General features: G+C 46.5%; 2 protein-coding genes across 6 annotated transcripts in view; one reads left to right on the top strand and one right to left on the bottom strand.

Annotated features, from left to right (window-relative positions):
• The window catches only part of LOC133356815 (inositol 1,4,5-trisphosphate receptor type 1-like), a 434,548-nt gene that overhangs the window by 167,124 nt on the left and 248,682 nt on the right, over positions 1–18,742 (bottom strand). The gene's annotated exons all lie outside the window — the stretch shown is intronic.
• LOC133356824 (ankyrin repeat domain-containing protein 23-like) lies at positions 6,861–16,265 on the top strand. Of its 2 annotated transcripts, XM_061574538.1 has the most exons (4): positions 6,861–6,936; positions 7,080–9,245; positions 11,187–11,380; positions 15,761–16,265. In XM_061574538.1, exons 2-4 carry the CDS (start codon positions 9,065–9,067, stop codon positions 15,944–15,946), a joined length of 561 nt encoding a protein of 186 aa, XP_061430522.1. In that variant the 5' UTR covers positions 6,861–6,936; positions 7,080–9,064; the 3' UTR covers positions 15,947–16,265. The 2 variants fall into 2 exon arrangements, with proteins under 2 accessions (XP_061430522.1, XP_061430521.1); XM_061574537.1 differs by having other exon boundaries at positions 6,865–9,245.

Genomic DNA, 18,742 nt, shown 5'->3' with positions numbered 1-18,742 from the left:
CGGTAAAGTCACGTAGAATGGAAATAATAAAATAATAAAAATAAAACATAATAAAATAATTCTCACGACGTTTCGGCCACAACGCAAGCAACCGTCTTCAGGTGAAGAACAGGTCTGTCGATAAGACAGAGTCTGAATGACACGTCCTGGGCTTGGAGCGTCTATTTAAGAACCAAGAAGATGAATCCCTGCAGTCACGAAAGCTTTAAATCGAAGATTAGCTTATATTTAACAATCGAACATTTATTAGAGGCGGATCTACACATTTCCCAGGCAGCGGCAGGTCTTGAAATCCCACGGTGTTAAATAGTGCCCTACTTAAAAAACAAACATTGCGATGTATTTTCTCTGATAATTAAATTATCAAGAAAATTCCAATGATTGGGGACTCATGGGGAAAGGGGAGGCACTAGCCCCCATCGCTTCCACCCCCCCAGCCCCCACCTCGGATCTACCACTGGATCATTGTGCCCTATATTCCAGAACATTTTGGGGACAACATGAGCGTGAAGAGAACAAAATAAAGAGAACTGGATGCGACGTATCAAAATATTTAAATTTTTCCGAAACAGAATTTCGGATTGTTCTGGCAGAAATTAAACTATAAACGAGTTTTTATTTTACCAGGTAAGGCCCCCACTGAGCTATGTAGCTCGCTTTCAGAAGCGACCTGGCCACAAATGATAGCTCAATGAAGTGTCTCATCGCGTGGAAATTCATCGCAGCAGCCAAATACTCTAAACGCGTGATGTTGATTCTAAATGTGGAGGGAAATGCGGAGAACCCGGAGAAAAATCCACGCGACCACCATAGGAAGAGAGACACCGCAAACTCCAAATATACAGCAGGCATCAAGTTCGGGATCGAACTCACGACCTCCTGTATACCAAGCGAGGTAGTTAACATCTCCTAGCCACCGTGGCGATGATAAGAGAGAGAGACACGCAAACTCCAAATATACAGCGGGCGTCAGGGTCGAGATGGAACCCACGACCTCCTGCATACCAGGCGAGGTAGTTCATATACAGCAGGCGTCAGGGTCGGGATGGAACCCACAACCTCATGTATACCAGGCGAGGTAGTTAATATACAGCAGGCGTCAGGGGTCGGGATCCAACCCACGACCTCCTGTATACCAGGCAAGGTAGTTAACATATCCTAGCCACCGTGGTGATGATAAGAGAAAGAGAGACACGCAAACTCCAAATATACAGCAGGTGTCAGGGTCAGGATGGAACCCACGCCCTCCTGTATACCAGGCGAGGTAGTTCATATACAGCAGGCGTCAGGGGTCGGGATCCAACCCACGACCTCCTGTACACCAGGCGAGGTAAACATAACCCTGGGCACAAGCGATCAACAAACACACATGCAAGATGCCCGGTTCGAATCTCGGTGAGCCTTAGAAGCCAAGTGGGCAAAGCGATGAGCTCTCGATAAAAGGGCCCCATTGTCTCGACCATAAATCGTGGGCAAGGGCGAGCGGGCGCTAAATAAAGGAACCGTCGGGGGTTAAAAAAAACACACACAAAAAAAAGAAAAATCCAGATCACTTTATTCAGTGTGCCCTGAGCTCCACGGTTACATCACGCCGTGGCCCTGCGCACACACGCGCGCGCACAAAAGCTCGCACAGGGCCACTCCGCTCACAGCCTTTTGTCAGCATCGTCCACGCATTGACCCTGATTGATGATGTCTCTTTTGGGGGACAATGTGGTGGTGGGGGGGCCACCCCCCCCCCCTCTAGGGGGCGGTGAAGCGAAAGGACAAATTAATCGCCGCACAAGTCGGAGCGCTCGTTTGTCACGGTCCTGACTGCAAGAGGGGAAGGGTTGCGAGTTCACCCTGGGGTGTGAGTGTGCGTGAGAGTGTGTGTCTGTGTGTGTGTCTGTGTGTGTGTGTGTGTATAACTGTGTGTGTGTGACTGTGTGTGTGTGACTGTGTGTGTGACAGTGACTGTGTGTGTGTGACTGTGTGTGTGACTGTGTGTGTGTGACTGTGAGTGTGTGTGACAATGTGACAGTGTGTGTATGACTGTGTGTGTGTGTGACAGTGTGACTGTGTGTGTGTGACAGTGTGTGTGTGTGACTGTGTGTGTGTGTGACTGTGTGTGTGTGACTGTGTGTGTGACTGTGTGTGTGTGTGACAGTGTGACTGTGTGTGTGTGACTGTGTGTGTGACTGTGTGTGTGTGACTGTGTGTGTATCTGTGTGTGTGTCTCTATGGGGAGCGGTAGTGTAGCGGTTAGCGCGCTGCGCTATGAGCCCAACGACCCGGGTTCGATTCCCGTTCACGGCCAATACCAGTGACGATTATCTGAACCGGTTCTGGGCCGCCCCTAGGTCGACTCAACCTCAAATTAGTACCTGGTGCGATGTGTAAACATTCCCACTGGGGAGACAAAGGCGGTCGGGCGTGGTGCTGACCACCCACCTCCTCGTGTACCGTTCCGGCCTTCATAGGTGCTCGCTAACAGCACTTGCCCCAACAGTCTGTTCAGGCTATACGGGGGATCTTTGTCTTTGTGTGCACTTGTATTTTGGAGGAAAACTTGGGGGGGGGGGCTTGCGTCTCACAAACTCTGCCGTAGATTCATCGAACCTCACGACCTGAGTTCCGAGTCCCGCTCACGGCCAACACGACTGATAGAGAACATTTTACCAGACACTGGGCCTCCCCTAGGTTTACTCAGCCTCAAATGAGTACCCCGGTGCGGTCTGCAGTAAACATCGCAACTGGGGGGGGGGGAGACAAACACGGCTGTGCGTGGTGCTGGCCAATAGGGTTGCTGCTTGCTAACAGCACTTGGCAAGATACAAACAAATTTCGATTTAAAGCTTTCGTGACTGCAGGGATTCATCTTCTTGGTTCTTTTTTTCACCGAAAGAACCAAGAAGAAAAAAAAACGAACAAAAATCCGTTCAGGCTAAATATAAACGCGGGGCTTCTTTGTTCTTTGTGCGCTCGACACCGAGAGTTGGACGCACGGAGGCACAGGGAGTTCTGGATCCGTCCTCTGCAGAACATCTTCGTAAATCCGGTGACTGCGATTTAAACTTTAAACACCAAATCGTTCCGTCCTTCGTGAATCTACGCCAACAGCCGCACAGAACCCCCGCGTCTCGGAGTGAGCCTGGAGAAGTTACTTGGTACAACGGGAGAGCCATCGTGCCTGCATCACAGGTGCTATAGGCTCGTGGTTTTCAATCTTTATTTTGGCTCCTGTGTAACACCCCCCCACCCACCCACCCCCTTACTGTTTCGGTAAAGTCACCTAGGTATACAAATAATAGATCATCGTCATCAGCTGTGGTTGTCTTACCTGATGACGATTTCTTGTGTTGCGATCGAAACGTCGTGATTTATTTTATTTTCTACCTACGTGACTTTACCGAAAGAATCAAATAGTATGGATTCCCGCAGTCACGAAAGCTTCAATTCAAGATGCCCCCCCCCCCTTGTTGAATTTTGTATCAACTCAGTAACCGCCCTCCCCCCCAAACCTTGCCTGACCCAACGTGGTGCATGAGAACTCAATGCACGAACTGTGAACGTCAACATTTTCTTGGTTCTTTCGGTAAAGTCACGTAGAAGGGAAATAATAAAATAATAAAAATAAAACATAATAAAATAATTCTCACGAATTATGTCGGGGAGACAGCGTCTGAATGACGCTGTCTCCCCGACAGACCTGGTCTTCACCTGAGGACGGCTGCTTGCGTTGTGGCCGAAACGTCGTGAGAATTATTTTATTGTGTTTAATTTTTATTATTATTTTATTATTTCCCTTCTACGTGACTTTATCGAAAGAACCAAGAAGATGAATTCCTGCAGTCACGAAAGCTTTAAATCGAAATTTAACGTCAACATTTTAACCAATTGTCCATGTTGTGTCCCTAACTGGCTGAGTAGTTGCGAGCGAATCATACACGGCCGTAGCAAAACGCCAAATCAAGTTCGTAGCAAAGGAGTCAACATTGGGGGGGGGGGACCAAATCTTCCAGGATGTCTGGGGGTACCAATCCAGAAAAATATATAAATTTGAAAACTAATTTCCTGCCTATAATATAAAAAAAAATCACTAACACATGGGATGGATATTTTTGTACAATGTATTGTATTACATTGCTCTGTTTTAATTGTTTTACCATTTCTTGTTTCATTGTATGTAATGGCAGAGATTAGGGATTAATAAAGTACAACCATCACCACAATCATATAAACAGAAATCTATGCTTTGTTATATGAAGACAAGTCCAGATTTCGATTTAAAGCTTTCGTGACTGCAGGGATTCATCTTCTTGTTTTTTTCGGTAAAGTCACGTAGAAGGGAAGTAATAAAATAATAAAATTATATTATTATATTATTAAATCATATTATTATATTAATATATTATTTAATTATGTTTTATTTTTATTATTGTATTACTTCCCTTCTACAGGACTTTACCGAAAAAACCAAGAAGACAAGTCCAGATGTTGTGGCCAAGGTTTAGCAAATTGTTGTTTATATTTACATAGCATAGCAATTTAGTTTTTATAGCAACATATTGGGGGGGACATTTTGAGCATATTTGAATATTGGGGGGGGGGGGGGGGTGGGTCATGTGCCCCCCCCCCTAATATATATTCTAATTACAGCCTTGGAATAATAAAACAAAGTCATCGGACGCTCTGCGTGCGGTGATGCTCGCTGGTGACACATGGAAACCAACATTGCTCTCGAATAAAGTTTGGAAATAATTATAATCATAATTTAATTGCATAAAGCGCCCTTTAAACCATTGTGCTTTTTATATGTATAGTTCTCGATTACCACTTGGATTGCAACATGTTTTATCGAGGTTATTTTATATCGGCAGATACACGCCTGATTGTTCTACCTAATGACTCTCACGTGTACGATGGGATTTCACAACATTTATAAATCAACTCGCGTTATCTCCTTTGGGGCCGTCCATAAATGACGTCACGCACCTAGGGGGGGGGTTGAGAAATGTGACGTCACATCAAAATGCGCAACTTTAAATAAATATAAACGACACGTTCTACTTAATTAAATAGACTTTTTCATAAATGTTTTCTCCTACAACATCAGAGTGCAGCGCCACTTTAATACGCACTACAATGACAATAATTTAAAGCGATTTGAAGAATTTTTTTTGGAGGGGGGGCAGAGCTTTGTGACGTCATATTTGAGGGGGGGGTCTGACTTTTTGTGACGCCGTGTGACGAGGGGGACGGGGCTCAAAAATCGTCCAAAATCGCGTGACGTCATTTATGGACGGCCCTTTGGGACATTGCCAGGGGGTCCGCACAACCCACCCCCACCCGGTTACGCTGTGGGCAGCAGAGGGCAGCAACATCCATTGTTAGCCTGTACTTCTATGCTCCCGTGCCTTCGCTTCTCTCTCCGGGACAAACCCGACAACTGCACAGTGAGGTATGGTCAAATAGTCACCCACCATTCACGCTGCGTGGGTAGCGCCTTCATCCAGCAGTGGATTGACTATGTCTGATGATCATCATAATCCATATCTAGTAGTGTAGTGTATAGTGTAGTGTATAGTAGTGTGTAGTGTAGTGTATAGTAGTGTAGTGTATAGTAGTGTAGTGTATAGTGTAGAGTATAGTGTAGTGTATAGTGTAGTGTATAGTAGTGTAGTATATAGTGTAGTGTATAGTGTAGTATATAGTAGTGTAGTGTATAGTGTAGTGTATAGTAGTGTATAGTGTAGTGTATAGTGTAGTGTATAGTAGTGTGTAGTGTATAGTGTAGTGTATAGTAGTGTATAGTGTAGTATATAGTGTATAGTGTAGTGTATAGTAGTGTATAGTAGTGTATAGTGTAGTGTATAGTGTAGTGTATATTAGTGTAGTGTATATTAGTGTAGTGTATAGTGTAGTGTATAGTGTAGTGTATAGTAGTGTATAGTAATGTATAGTGTAGTGTATAGTGTAGTGTATAGTGTAGTATATAGTGTAGTGTATGATGTAGTGTATAGTGCAGTGTATAGTAGTGTATAGTGTAGTGTATAGTAATGTATAGTGTAGTGTATAGTGAAGTGTGTGGTGCATATAGTAGTGTATAGTAGTATATAGTGTTGTGTATAGTGTAGTGTATAGTGTAATGTATAGTGTAATGTATAGTGTAGTGTATAGTGTATAGTATAGTGTATAGTAGTGTATAGTGTAGTGTATAGTGTAGTGTATAGTAGTGTGTAGTGTATAGTGTAGTGTATATTAGTGTAGTGTATATAGTGTAGTGTATAGTGTAGTGTATAGTGTAGTGTATAGTGTAGTGTATATTAGTGTAGTGTATATTAGTGTAGTGTATAGTAATGTATAGTGTAGTGTATAGTGTAGTGTATAGTAGTGTATAGTGTAGTGTATAGTGTAGTGTATAGTGTAGTGTATATTAGTGTAGTGTATAGTAATGTATAGTGTAGTGTATAGTGTAGTGTATAGTAGTGTATAGTAGTGTATAGTGTAGTGTATAGTGTAGTGTATAGTAGTGTATAGTGTAGTGTATAGTAATGTATAGTGTAGTGTATAGTGTAGTGTATAGTGTTGTGTATAGTAGTGTATAGTGTAGTGTATAGTGTAGTGTATATTAGTGTAGTGTATATTAGTGTAGTGTATAGTAATGTGTAGTGTAGTGTATAGTAGTGTATAGTGTAGTGTATAGTAGTGTATAGTAGTGTAGTGTATAGTGTAGTGTATAGTAGTATATAGTGTAGTGTATATAGTGTAGTATATAGTGTAGTATATAGTGTAGTGTATAGTGTAGTGTATAGTAGTGTATAGTGTAGTGGTGTTGCGCCACCATTGGGTTACTGCCCCTCCCCCCTCCACCATCTACGCGTGCCCACAACGGCGCAGCCACGGGTCGCGCTCCCCTCGCAACCAACATCAACCACCGCCCGCCAAACTCGTGTACAAAACTCACGGCGCTCGGCAGATTCACAAGCCAACTGACTACATTCTTGATCATTAACATCGCGTTATTGTCGTCGTCGTTGTTGTTGTTGTTTCACGTATCTCCACGCCGTCTCCGTTAATGATACCGTTATGTGAAGGCCTAGGAGGACGGAGCGAAGCCTACGCCCTTGCCTGGATCCCTCGGCCGGGTCGAGCGCTCCCTGCTCCCCGTGATCGCGTTGGGTGGGGGGGGGTCACCAGCGGCAAGTTACGCATTTTATTTTATTTCTTTTTTGTGTTTGCGCGCAGTGGTTATTTATTTTAACGCGGTATTTATTAACGATGTTGGTGTTTTACGTTGCTCTGGCAAGTTGAACGTGTGCCTTTAGGAAGTCTGGCTTTTGTAAGAATGTTAAGTGCTGCATAGGTAACGTAGTGTATAGTATATGATAGATCAATGCTATTGTTGTAGTGCAAAGTCTCGCATAGACGAATATTAATTTTAATAACGTCTGGCTCTGGTCATGATTTTAATATAAAGTGATAACGGCCGTGGATATTAAGTCGGCATTGCGTGAGCTCAATACGACCTCGCTCACAACTAATTATAAAGAACCGATTTAAGATGTTTTAAAGCCCGATAATAAACAACGTTAATTCGCACGAACTGTTGCAACAATTACTGATCCTGAGCAGAATCATAAAGAGGGTCTTAAACGACACGCCGATTAACTACAAGATTTTAAATCGACTCGGGACATTTGACGGAACGAGTGAATCCATTCTGAGATTATAGCCACTCGGCAATTCTCATTGTTTCTAAGTAATAAATTGTCAAAAATAAAAAAATCGATCAAGCCGGTCTGTTAAGAGAGCCTCCTACATATCCTTAGGGGGTATTTCGATGTCCAAACGGGTTTCAGACGGAAGCACGGTGTGGATTTAAACGATTCCAAGCATCTTTATTTACTACCACCTACCCATTCGTGATAACCGTGCCAACACGTAACTTAAGATTGCCCCCCAAAAAAACCCAGACACGTCAGGGCATTGATTGGGGCAGATAAAGCCGTGTAGTCAGTTTCATAGCGATTTGCTCCTGGGCTTTTATAAGTTATTTTCCGAAAACGTGATGGATGAACTGACGGACAGATACAATATTTACTGGGTATAGCAATATGTAGTCTTATCAGCTTTTCCTTTATACGCTCCGGGGCAAGTGCAGAATCACAAGTTGTCAAAACATTATTCGAGAACACAGAAAGATCAGACCACATTTCCATCACCTCAATCGCTTCATAGGTAGTCCTCAATTGAATCGGCAACCAAGTGCACGATCCTTCTCTACCCGATCACTTCAGTAATTGATTACTCGGACGATTATTATTTAGATCAATCGACTAATCGGACAACACAAATATTTGGGAGGGGAAAAAAAGTGGCATCTCTCTGCGCACGTGTGCCGCTGGACGGGAGGCAATGGACGGGGCTTGGTGACATCACCATCAGCTGCATCACTCTGGGCGTGGCTTGTAAGTGGGGTTTCCCACCTTCGGAAGGGCAGTCTGTGGGGGTGACCTCCATTTTTAAAGGTTGCCCGAGTGATCGACCACGCACAAAGTACGTGCTCGATTATCATTTTTAAATCCTTTATATTAAGTTCACTTGCTTGCGCGCTTACGACCGTGCAAATCTTTCGGTCGTTTTTTAACCCACTTCCCATGATCCAATCGAGCTGACATTTTGCACACAGACTCGTTGTGCGTGACAATTTCTTTTCGTGAATTTTTTTTCTCCAAAATTATACACTTTTTAGGTACAAAAAAATATATATATTTAATTACCAATTGCTTAATGGTGGCAGGCAATCATTTGACCCATATGTGGCAGCCATCTCAAGCCAGAGGACTAGAGGACTCTAACCGCCCGTTTCAAAGACCAATGTGGGCTGGGTTGTGGCACATTGAACACGCATATAAAGGATTTATAGTGAAAAACTTTGTTTTTATGGGTTAATTTTTTAATCGCGTAATCGCCTTCATCGTCACACCGCCCCAGCTATAATCTCCCGCCCTGCTTGCCACGAAAGGGACACCTCCACCGACCCGCCTTTCCAGGCGCTTCACGTAACGGAACCACCGTCATGGGCTTACACGGCAGCTCGCTGAGATGGTTTGGCACCAAACGTTCAGAAGGCGATCTGGACGGCAAGGTGTCCGCGTGGTGCAAGCGCTCCCCCAGCTACGACCACAACTGGACAGACCTGCACTACGCAGCCAGCCGGGGTGACCTCCACAAGCTCAACATCCTCCTGCACTCAACAGGTAGCAGATGTGCCGTGTGTTGCGTGGTGTGTTGCGTGGTGTGTTGCGTGGTGTGTTGCGTGGTGTGTTGCGTGGTGTGTTGCGTGGTGTGTTGCGTGGTGTGTTGCGTGGTGTGTTGCGTGGTGTGTTGCGTGGTGTGTTGCGTGGTGTGTTGCGTGGTGTGTTGCGTGGTGTGCAGGTTTGAAAGTGTGGCGTGGAAGAGGAGGGCGCCCGGGTGGTTAAGAGGTCAGAGTGCCGAGCTGACGCCGCTGAGATGCTGGGTTCTGTTCTGGGTTTCAGCAGCCTCTGATTCAACAGAATTATGAATCTAATGAGTAGACGTCTGCATGTTTACCAATGCAAACATACGGTAGTAACATACTGAGAATTAAAGATAATGGTTTGACTGTCGTCCAGCGGACATTATCCGAATGCGGTTTGTGGACCAGAGGGAAATTAAATGGTAATCAGAAATAGTTCTGTATTATCTGATTCCTTGAGCCATTTCCCAACATGAAGGGCTGCACTTGCTGTACACGAGTTCTGAATGGATACTCGGACTCCAATAGCACAATCGGGTAATTTTTTTTGTTTAACTCGGCACCACTTGTGTGAGCTAAACATTGATCGAGCTATTGAGTGCAGGTGGTGTAAGTGCTCCAGGTACCACAGGTTGGACAGCGGGTGAAACTGCACAGCAGGTGCCCCGATATCACTCTGTGTACCAGGACCCATGCCGTCCACTGGCTCACAGCAAACAAAACATGGTGGCCTCGCGCCTGGCGAGTGTACAGCTACGCCTTTGTTGTTAGAACTGCTTCTTGTGTGTTAGTTTGTTGTCCTTCCCCCCGGAACCTCCGATCAGCACGGTTGACTGCGTACGGTGCGAAAGAAGTTCAACATACACACGTACATAGACTCGCACAGTCACTCACCCACTCACATAGTCACTCATCCACACACTCAACCACCCTCCGATCAGCACGGTTGACTACGTACGGTGCGAAAGAAGTTCAACATACACACGTACATAGACTCGCATAGTCACTCACCCACTCACATAATCACTCATCCACACACTCAACCACCCTCCGATCAGCACGGTTGACTACGTACGGTGCGAAAGAAGTTCAACATACACACGTACATAGACTCGCATAGTCACTCACCCACTCACATAATCACTCATCCACACACTCACCCACCCTCCAATCAGCACGGTTGACTACGTACTGTGTGAAAGATGTTCAGCGTATACACGTACATAGACTCACACAGTCACTCATCCACTCACATAATCACTCATCCACACACTCAACCACCCTCCGATCAGCACGGTTGGCTACGTACTGTGTGAAAGAAGTTCAGCATATGCACGTACATAGACTCACACAGACACTCACCCACTCACATAGTCACTCATCCACACACTCAACCACCCTCCGATTAGAACGGTTGGCTACTTAGTGCGAAATAAGTTCAGCGTACTTAAGAAAGCGGCGGATCGTTCGTGTGTGCCACCGCGCTGTAATTGGACATTCGTCAGTGGCTGCTACGGCTCGGTAAACTCGTTACAAACTCTTGTCGCCATTTGCCCACCGATTTATCATCCCCCGTCGCGCTATCGGCGTCAAGCCCCTGAGACGTAGGAGTCCCGTTCGGAAGTGGATATCACAGAGCTGCGGAACTTTCTCCACCGCATATGACAAAGCCACCACTCGGGATTTCTTCAAGTGACCTCCGATCCACTAATTAGAGGGCAGCACTTTCCCCACCGGATATAACAGAGCCACCTCTCGTGATTCCTTCAAGTGACCTCCAATCCACTAATCGAAGGGCAGCACTTTCCCCACCGGATATCACAAAGCTAACTCTGAGATGTAAATTTCCTGTTCAGCCCCCCCCCCCCCCCCCCCCCCAATTCGCGCTGCAGTGATCGCCGTTTTTTTGCAATGGCATCAGACACCGACTCGTGCGACCGCAAAGACTTCTACGGGAAAACGCCGCTGTACTGGGCGGCGTACAAGGGTCACAGGGCGTGCATGGAGCAGCTCATCGGCCACGGCGCGGACGTCAACAGCCAGTGCAAGCACGGCAGCACCCCACTGCACACGGTCATTGGCCTCTACCCGGACTGCGCCATCCTTCTTATACAGGTCATTATCACTGTGTGTCAATGGGGCCTTGTAGAGGTCATTATCACTGTGTGTCAATGGTGCCTTATAGAAGTCATTATCACTGTGTATCAATGGGGCCTTGTACAGGTCATTATCACTGTGTATCAATGGGGCCTTGTACAGGTCATTATCACTGTGTATCAATGGGGCCTTGTACAGGTCATTATCGCTGTGTGTCAATGGGGCCTTATAGAAGTCGTTATCACTGTGTATCAATGGGGCCTTGTACAGGTCATTATCATTGTGTGTCAATGGGGCATTTATAGAGGTCATTATCACTGTGTATCAATGGGGCCTTATAGAGGTCATTATCACTGTGTGTCAATGGGGCCTTGTAGAGGTCATTATCACTGTGTATCAATGGGGCCTTGTACAGGTCATTATCACTGTATCAATGGGGCCTTGTAGAGGTCATTATCACTGTGTATCAATGGGGCCTTGTACAGGTCATTATCATTGTGTGTCAATGGGGCATTTATAGAGGTCATTATCACTGTGTATCAATGGGGCCTTGTAGAGGTCATTGTCACTGTGTGTCAATGGGGCCTTGTAGAGGTCATTATCACTGTGTATCAATGGGGCCTTGTACAGGTCATTATCATTGTGTGTCAATGGGGCATTTATAGAGGTCATTATCACTGTGTATCAATGGGGCCTTGTAGAGGTCATTGTCACTGTGTGTCAATGGGGCCTTGTACAGGTCATTATCACTGTGTATCAATGGGGCCTTGTACAGGTCATTATCACTGTGTGTCAATGGGGCCTTATAGAAGTCATTATCACTGTGTATCAATGGGGCCTTGTAGAGGTCATTGTCACTGTGTGTCAATGGGGCCTTGTACAGGTCATTATCACTGTGTATCAATGGGGCCTTGTACAGGTCATTATCACTGTGTGTCAATGGGGCCTTATAGAAGTCATTATCACTGTGTATCAATGGGGCCTTATACAAGTCGTTATCACTGTATCACAGGGGCCTTTTTTTCCAGGAAGTGGCCCCGAAGCTTGCCATAACGTAAGGGACCGTGGTTTATTTACAGCCAACGTCAGTTGAACGTGGACAATTAGACTCAAGCCGAAACATAACATATCAAAACTAATGTTTAATTTTTTTTAATAGAATATATTATTGTCATCAGTATGACATGAGTATACCAAGTTTGCAGTCAATACCACATTGGGAAGTGGGTTAAAATTGAGTTACAATATTTGAGGATACGACAACAACAGACAGAGTGAGTTAAATAAAAGCGTGTGATAATAGGTTTTACCCTTTCTGGCAATACAACAGGTGTACAGCTGTTCAAGCATCAAATAGGAACCTTTTGCAAGGCATCAAGTCTGCATTAACCGCACATAGTTGTGACAAAACATGCAAAACAAACATGCTTTGATAATATATAAACGGCTGTCTCTGGTGCTGGTGTAGGCCAATCAGTTTCAAAGACGATGCATTTATTATCGGATCATGTTTGTTTGCATGTATTGCCACTTGTACGCGTGGTTAATGCAGACTTGATGCCTTGAACATCTTAACGCCTTTTGGTGTCATCTGGTCCAACCCATGTGAGACTAGGCTCTAAGGAAAGCCGTCTCAGGTGTAGACCAATCAACTTCAAGGACAGTGCATACATTATCAGAGTTAGGTTTTTTGTTTGCATTATGACTGCAGGTATTGTGGTCAATGCAAACATGACTCCTTGTAAAAAAGGTGTCAGTTTTGTTGCCAGATAAAAGGGTAAAAAACCAATTATCATCTTAACACCTGTTGTATTGCCAGAAAGGGTAAAACCTTTTCTTATTTTCTTTAAATTTTTATCAGGTAAGGCCTACTGAGCTATATCGCTCTTTCTTCCAGAAGCTACCCGGCCATCACAAATGATAGCTGAGAACGAAGTGGCTTGTCACATGGACATTTATAGCGGCTAAATACTCTCATGCGCATGTTGATTCTAAACGTGGAGGGGAAAACATCTGAGCCACCGTGGCGAGATGTTAACTACAATGACCCCTTCCACAGCGGGTCTCGTTTGTCTTTTACTTATATACTTATTAGTTTTTCCTCCTCTCGGCCGACAAATTATTTATGATGACGTACAGCTCCTTGGAAACCTTACGTTGTAAATGTAATTTATATCATTCTCGGCACCCGACAATGCCTTCCCCTTTTCTGGTCCAGATATTTCACGTTTAAACAAATGTTTTATTTTGTTTGCGGGCCACGCAAAGACAAAGACATCCCATATAGCCTTCACCAGACTGTTGGGGCAAGTGCTGTTAGCGAGCACCTCTTAAGGCCAGAGCACGGCACAGGAGCGGGTTGTGTGGCCAGCACCACAACTGGCCACCTTTGTACCCCCAGTGCCGATGTTTACACACCGCACCAGCTGCTCATTTAAGGCGGAATCGACCGAGGGGAGAGGCCCAGAACCGGTTCAGATAATCGTTGCTGGTGTTGGCCGTGAGCGGGAATCGTACTTAGGTCGCCTGGTTCGGCGGGCATCACGTTTGCCGCTGCACTACCGTGTCTGCTGCCATCTAGTGGCAGCATATGGTCATGATCAAAATTTCGATGTAAAGCTTTCGTGACTGCAGGGATTCATCTTCTTGGTTCTTTCGGTAAAGTCACGTAGAAGGGAAATAATAAAGCAATAAAAATAAAACATAATAAAATAATTCTCACGAGGGTGAATAACAGGTCTGTCGGGAAGACAGCGTCTGAATGACGCTGTCTTCCCGACAGACCTGTTCTTATTTTATTATGTTTTATTTTTATTATTTCCCTTCTACGTGACTTTACCAAAAGAACCAAGAACATGATCAAAATGTTTTACCAAATACAAAAAAAGTTGACGGAATTAATTGAAACATGGCTGGCTGCAGGCTGATGTCAAGTTGAAAAACGCATGGCTGTGAAAGGAGTTACTCGATTATCCGTGGGTGGATTGCCCGTCTTACGGATTAACCGTGCTTGCGTAATCGATTTACGCGCGAAGGGTCAGTGACCCAGTGCCCACTTGACCGCACAAGCATTGGTAAGTGAACCGAGACAATAGCAACAGGTGACACATGTTTGTCCCTCATTTACAGATACTTTGTGTTGCCTGCGTTTTTGTTTTATCTGGGCCACTCCTTCCCGCCCCATTATTAATTCATTTGTATTTTACCAGGTAAGGCCCACTGAGCCACAAATGATAGCTCAAAAAAGTGGGCTTATCACGTAGGAAATGTTTCGCAGCAAAATACTCTTAAACGCTTGTCGATTCTAAATGTGGAGGGAATAACTGTAGGATCCAGAGAAATATCCACGCGACCACAGGGAGAACATGCAAACTCCAAATACACAGGTGTCAGGGTCGGGATCGAACCCACAGCCTCCTGTACACCAGGCGAGGTAGTTAACATCTCGCCACCGTGGCGTCCCGCGTTACCCCGGATAACCGAGAGATGACTGTGAATATGATTTTGTCCATCCAGTGTCTCTCCATCATCACCGACCAATCAGAACGCTCCGTACTTCACCGTGCAGGGTTGGTAAAGGCAGGGAGCGTAGATGTGGGAGCATTTGAGTACAGGGACAGCGATGGACTTAGCTGTCCGCACCCTTCTGCCCACCCTTTTAGCTGCAACGTACCGCGATCCCTAAGAATCACGAATGGACGAATCAGTTTTTTTTAGCGTACCAATGTTACAAAGGTCGTGGAAGCGACTTCTGGAATCCGGTCTTTATTTGTCTTTCGTTCACAACACTCCCATCTTACTCCTTCACGCTGCTGACAGCGTGAGAGGGAGAGAGAGACACGCGCGGCCACGTGGCAGCCTGGACCACGTGGCAGCCTGGACCACGTGGCAGCCTGGACCACGTGGCAGCCTGGGCCACGTGGCAGCCTGGACCACGTGACAGCCTGGACCTCCGCTCCAGTGTGGCCTCACCCTCCGTTCGTTCCAGATCTGACCACGTGTTGTCCGTCTCCACCCCTTTCAATACCCGGGTCACGTGGTACCTTTCCACCAATCCTGGTTAGCCTCTATGGAATCTTCTAGACTCCATCGTACGCTCCCAGGACCGCGCCCCTGACTCGTCCCCCCATTGGCTGTGGCTAAAGCCAGCAGATCCAATCCTCTACTTACAGATGTCACCTTCCCATTACGTCAGGGCCACGCCCCTAGGCTTCCCCCCATTGGCTATGGGCCAGGACCGGCAGAACCAATCATCGTAACGAGGTGTAAACCAATCAGCAACCCGGATATATCCTCACATTACACATGCACCTCCCTTCAACGAAGCCCTCCCCAATGCTCACTGCCCCTTTGACCATGCACGTCGCCAACAATGAGACGACCTCTGTCCCACGACAGCACGGTGCGGACGTGAACCAGTCGGACAAGTGGGGGGTCACCCCGATGTACCTGGCGGCATGCAACGGCCATCTGGACGGGCTGCGGCTGCTGGTGCACGCTGGCGCCGTCATGGCCTACAGGAACAAGGTAACTACGCTCTGTTGGGTGGCATCGTTAGGGGCATGGCCTACAGGAACAAGGTAACTACAGCCTGTTGGGTGGCATCGTTAGGGGCATGACCGAGCTGTGACGCGTTAGCCCCTTGCGGCATACGTTTGCGGTTCGAGACCCAACGCGGCCGGATGTTTGAGATCCCGTGCGTGACGTTATCGGAAAGAGAGTGCCGTTGTCAGGTTTGTAAAATGGGGGCGGCAGTCATCGATCGGCCTCCACTGTGAAGCTACTGCAGACTGAAACGTAATAATCAAAACTTGACACATTCGCCAACAATATAATCTCAATTTCGATTTAAAGCTTTCGTGACTGCAGGGATCCATACTGGTTGGTTCTTTCGGTAAAGTCACGTAGAAGGGAAATAATATAACAATAAAAATATAAAACAATAAAATTCTCACAACGTTGCGATTGCAACACAAGCAATCGTCATCAGGTGTGAAAACCACAGCAAACATTTTTCAAATTGTCTTGCTGTGGTTTTCACACCTGATGATGATTGCTTGTGTTGCAATCGAAACGTCGTGAGAATATTATTGTTTAATTTTTATTATTTTATTATTTCCCTTCTACGTGACTTTACCGAAAGAAACAAGAACATGAATATAATCTCATTCTAATCCTAATTTATATTAACAGAGCGCCTTCGCTCAAGGCGCTTGACATAGCTTACAAAACGATGACAGAGTGGCATGGTGTAGTCGACGGGCGTACGAGGATTGAGGAACAAGTGACAGCGCTAGGGGTGTACTTTGGGATCATGAAAGGGTAGGGGAGGGACGAGAACGAGTGGAGGGGCGAGGGGAGGCAAGCGGAGGAGAAAGAGCAACAGTCAAATATAGAATAGGCGACTTTTTAGGCAGTGGGAATGAAGCAATGGTTTGATCATAACGCACAAGCAACGTGATTTTCGTCGAATCGCGATTGCGACCATTCGTATCGGTGCCCCCACTGTTCCTCGCACGTCACGTGACGTCACCGTGCTGCGCGACTAATGCGTAGGCCGTAGTCAGGGCCACTGACCTCGCTTCACCTTGCTTCGGAGCGCCAACTCGGTGGAGTGGAAGTTGCGCCGGTGTTTATATTCGACAAAGGCAGCAACAATGAGACAACTGTTTAGCAGTTTCGCCGGAGTGTCGGATGTACTCGAAACATTTTTTTAATCCGCTCTGGAATGGTGATGGCGCTTTCGTTTTTGTGTAAGTGCCAAACCAGTGACTTAGCCCATCAATACTCCATAATTTCTCAGGCTGTAATTAGCCGCCTTCAAAAATAGCGCCCCATAGGTGGAGCTAGAATTTAGGCGGTTTGAACCTGCGGTTGCCCGATTTGTGAAGCTGTCCATTGGCGGAACGGCTTTTCCGAGGGGCGTAATGAAAAGCACCCTGGGTAATTACTCCGCCTGACAAAAACGTGGCACACTCGAAGCAGACAGTTGCAGTAACGATCCGCGCGCTCTCAATTTCAATGAATCGCTCAATATTAATTTTACGTGCCAATATCGCCCGCCCCCCCCCCTTTCGTACAATGGGCATCGGTGCACATTACAGCGGAACGGGAAGAGTACGAGGGGGGTGGAGGGAGGGGGAGGGCGGCACGGAAGCAACAGGAATGAAAAGAGAAAGGCGTGACGATCCTCGAGCAGGGTGAATCGCGATGGGGAAGCCCAGCCGTGCTTCCTAAGCGGATAGCGTGGGAAAAGGTTTCAGCGGTACACCGAAAAACTAACTGAAAATTAAAGAGACGGTTTTAATTGAATGATCCATGGGAAGAAGGAATATCCTCTTAGTTCTTTCGGTAAAGTCACGTACCTACGTGAAAGTCACGTACCTACGTGACTTTATCGAAAGAACTAAGAGTATGCCTTGCAGTCACGAAAGCTTCAAATCTAGAATTAAGAAGGAATATCGATGGAAGGGTCAATTTTCCACTATCGGGGCACACGGACAACTCGCTGGTTTTATTGACCCCTAAATTTCAGGGCATCGTGGGGGGGGCTCTGTCCTCTCCTCGCTGCAAAGGACCCCCGGCGTTAAATTTCCCCGCATGCTCCAGCAGGTGAAATGAAACTCTCCGATGCCTAACGTGAAACCCTCCAGAGTTTCCAAAGCTAACGGCACCTCTGACCCGACTCAAATAGAACATTTAAACAAAACCCGCTATGAGATACGTACACACTAACTGGTCTCCCTTGGCTACGCTGCTCTTAAATACCACCTTAGCCTGGCTCTCTCACTCAGGCTCGGGTGGTACTCTTCGAGGGCAAGGTAACTCTATCAGCCAGGCTAAGGCACCCTTCGTGAGCAGTGGAGCTCTCTCAGTCAGGCTAAGGCACCCTTCAAGAGCAGGGTAGCTCTATCAGCCAGGCTAAGGCACCCTTCAAGAGCAGTGGAGCTCTCTCACTCAGGCTAAGGCACTCTTCAAGAGCAGTGGAGCTCTATCAGCCAGGCTAAGGCACCCTTCAAGAGCAGGGTAGCTCTGTCAGCCAGGCTAAGGCACCCTTCAAGAGCAGTGGAGCTCTCTCAGCCAGGCTAAGGCACCCTTCAAGAGCAGTGGAGCTCTCTCAGCCAGGCTAAGGCACTCTTCAAGAGCAGTGGAGCTCTATCAGTCAGGCTAAGGCACTCTTCAAGAGCAGGGTAGCTCTGTCAGCCAGGCTAAGGCACCCTTCGTGAGCAGTGGAGCTCTGTCAGCCAGGCTAAGGCACTCTTCAAGAGCAGGGTAGCTCTAGCAGTCGGGCTAAGGCACCCTTCAAGAGCAGTGGAGCTCTCTCACTCAGGCTAAGGTGGTACTCTTCAAGAGCAGTGGAGCTCTGTCAGCCAGGCTAAG

The sequence above is a fragment of the Lethenteron reissneri genome, chromosome 55, assembly GCF_015708825.2.
Source record: "Lethenteron reissneri isolate LAM-NWPU_2019-01 chromosome 55, ASM1570882v1, whole genome shotgun sequence".
In the NCBI taxonomy this organism is placed as follows: domain Eukaryota; kingdom Metazoa; phylum Chordata; class Hyperoartia; order Petromyzontiformes; family Petromyzontidae; genus Lethenteron; species Lethenteron reissneri.
The sequence above is the reverse complement of the archived record's forward strand: the minus strand, read 5'-3'. Positions and strand labels throughout refer to the sequence as shown.

What these genes read in the sequence shown, in the direction of transcription:
- LOC133356824 (XM_061574538.1), top strand. Translation starts at nt 9,065, where the DNA reads ATGGGCTTACACGGCAGCTCGCTGAGATGGTTTGGCACCAAACGTTCA. An exon ending in CATCCTCCTGCACTCAACAG is followed by an intron (nt 9,246 to 11,186) that starts GTAGCAGATGTG and finishes CAATGGCATCAG; the next exon opens with ACACCGACTCGTGCGACCGC. An exon ending in GCGCCATCCTTCTTATACAG is followed by an intron (nt 11,381 to 15,760) that starts GTCATTATCACT and finishes GTCCCACGACAG; the next exon opens with CACGGTGCGGACGTGAACCA.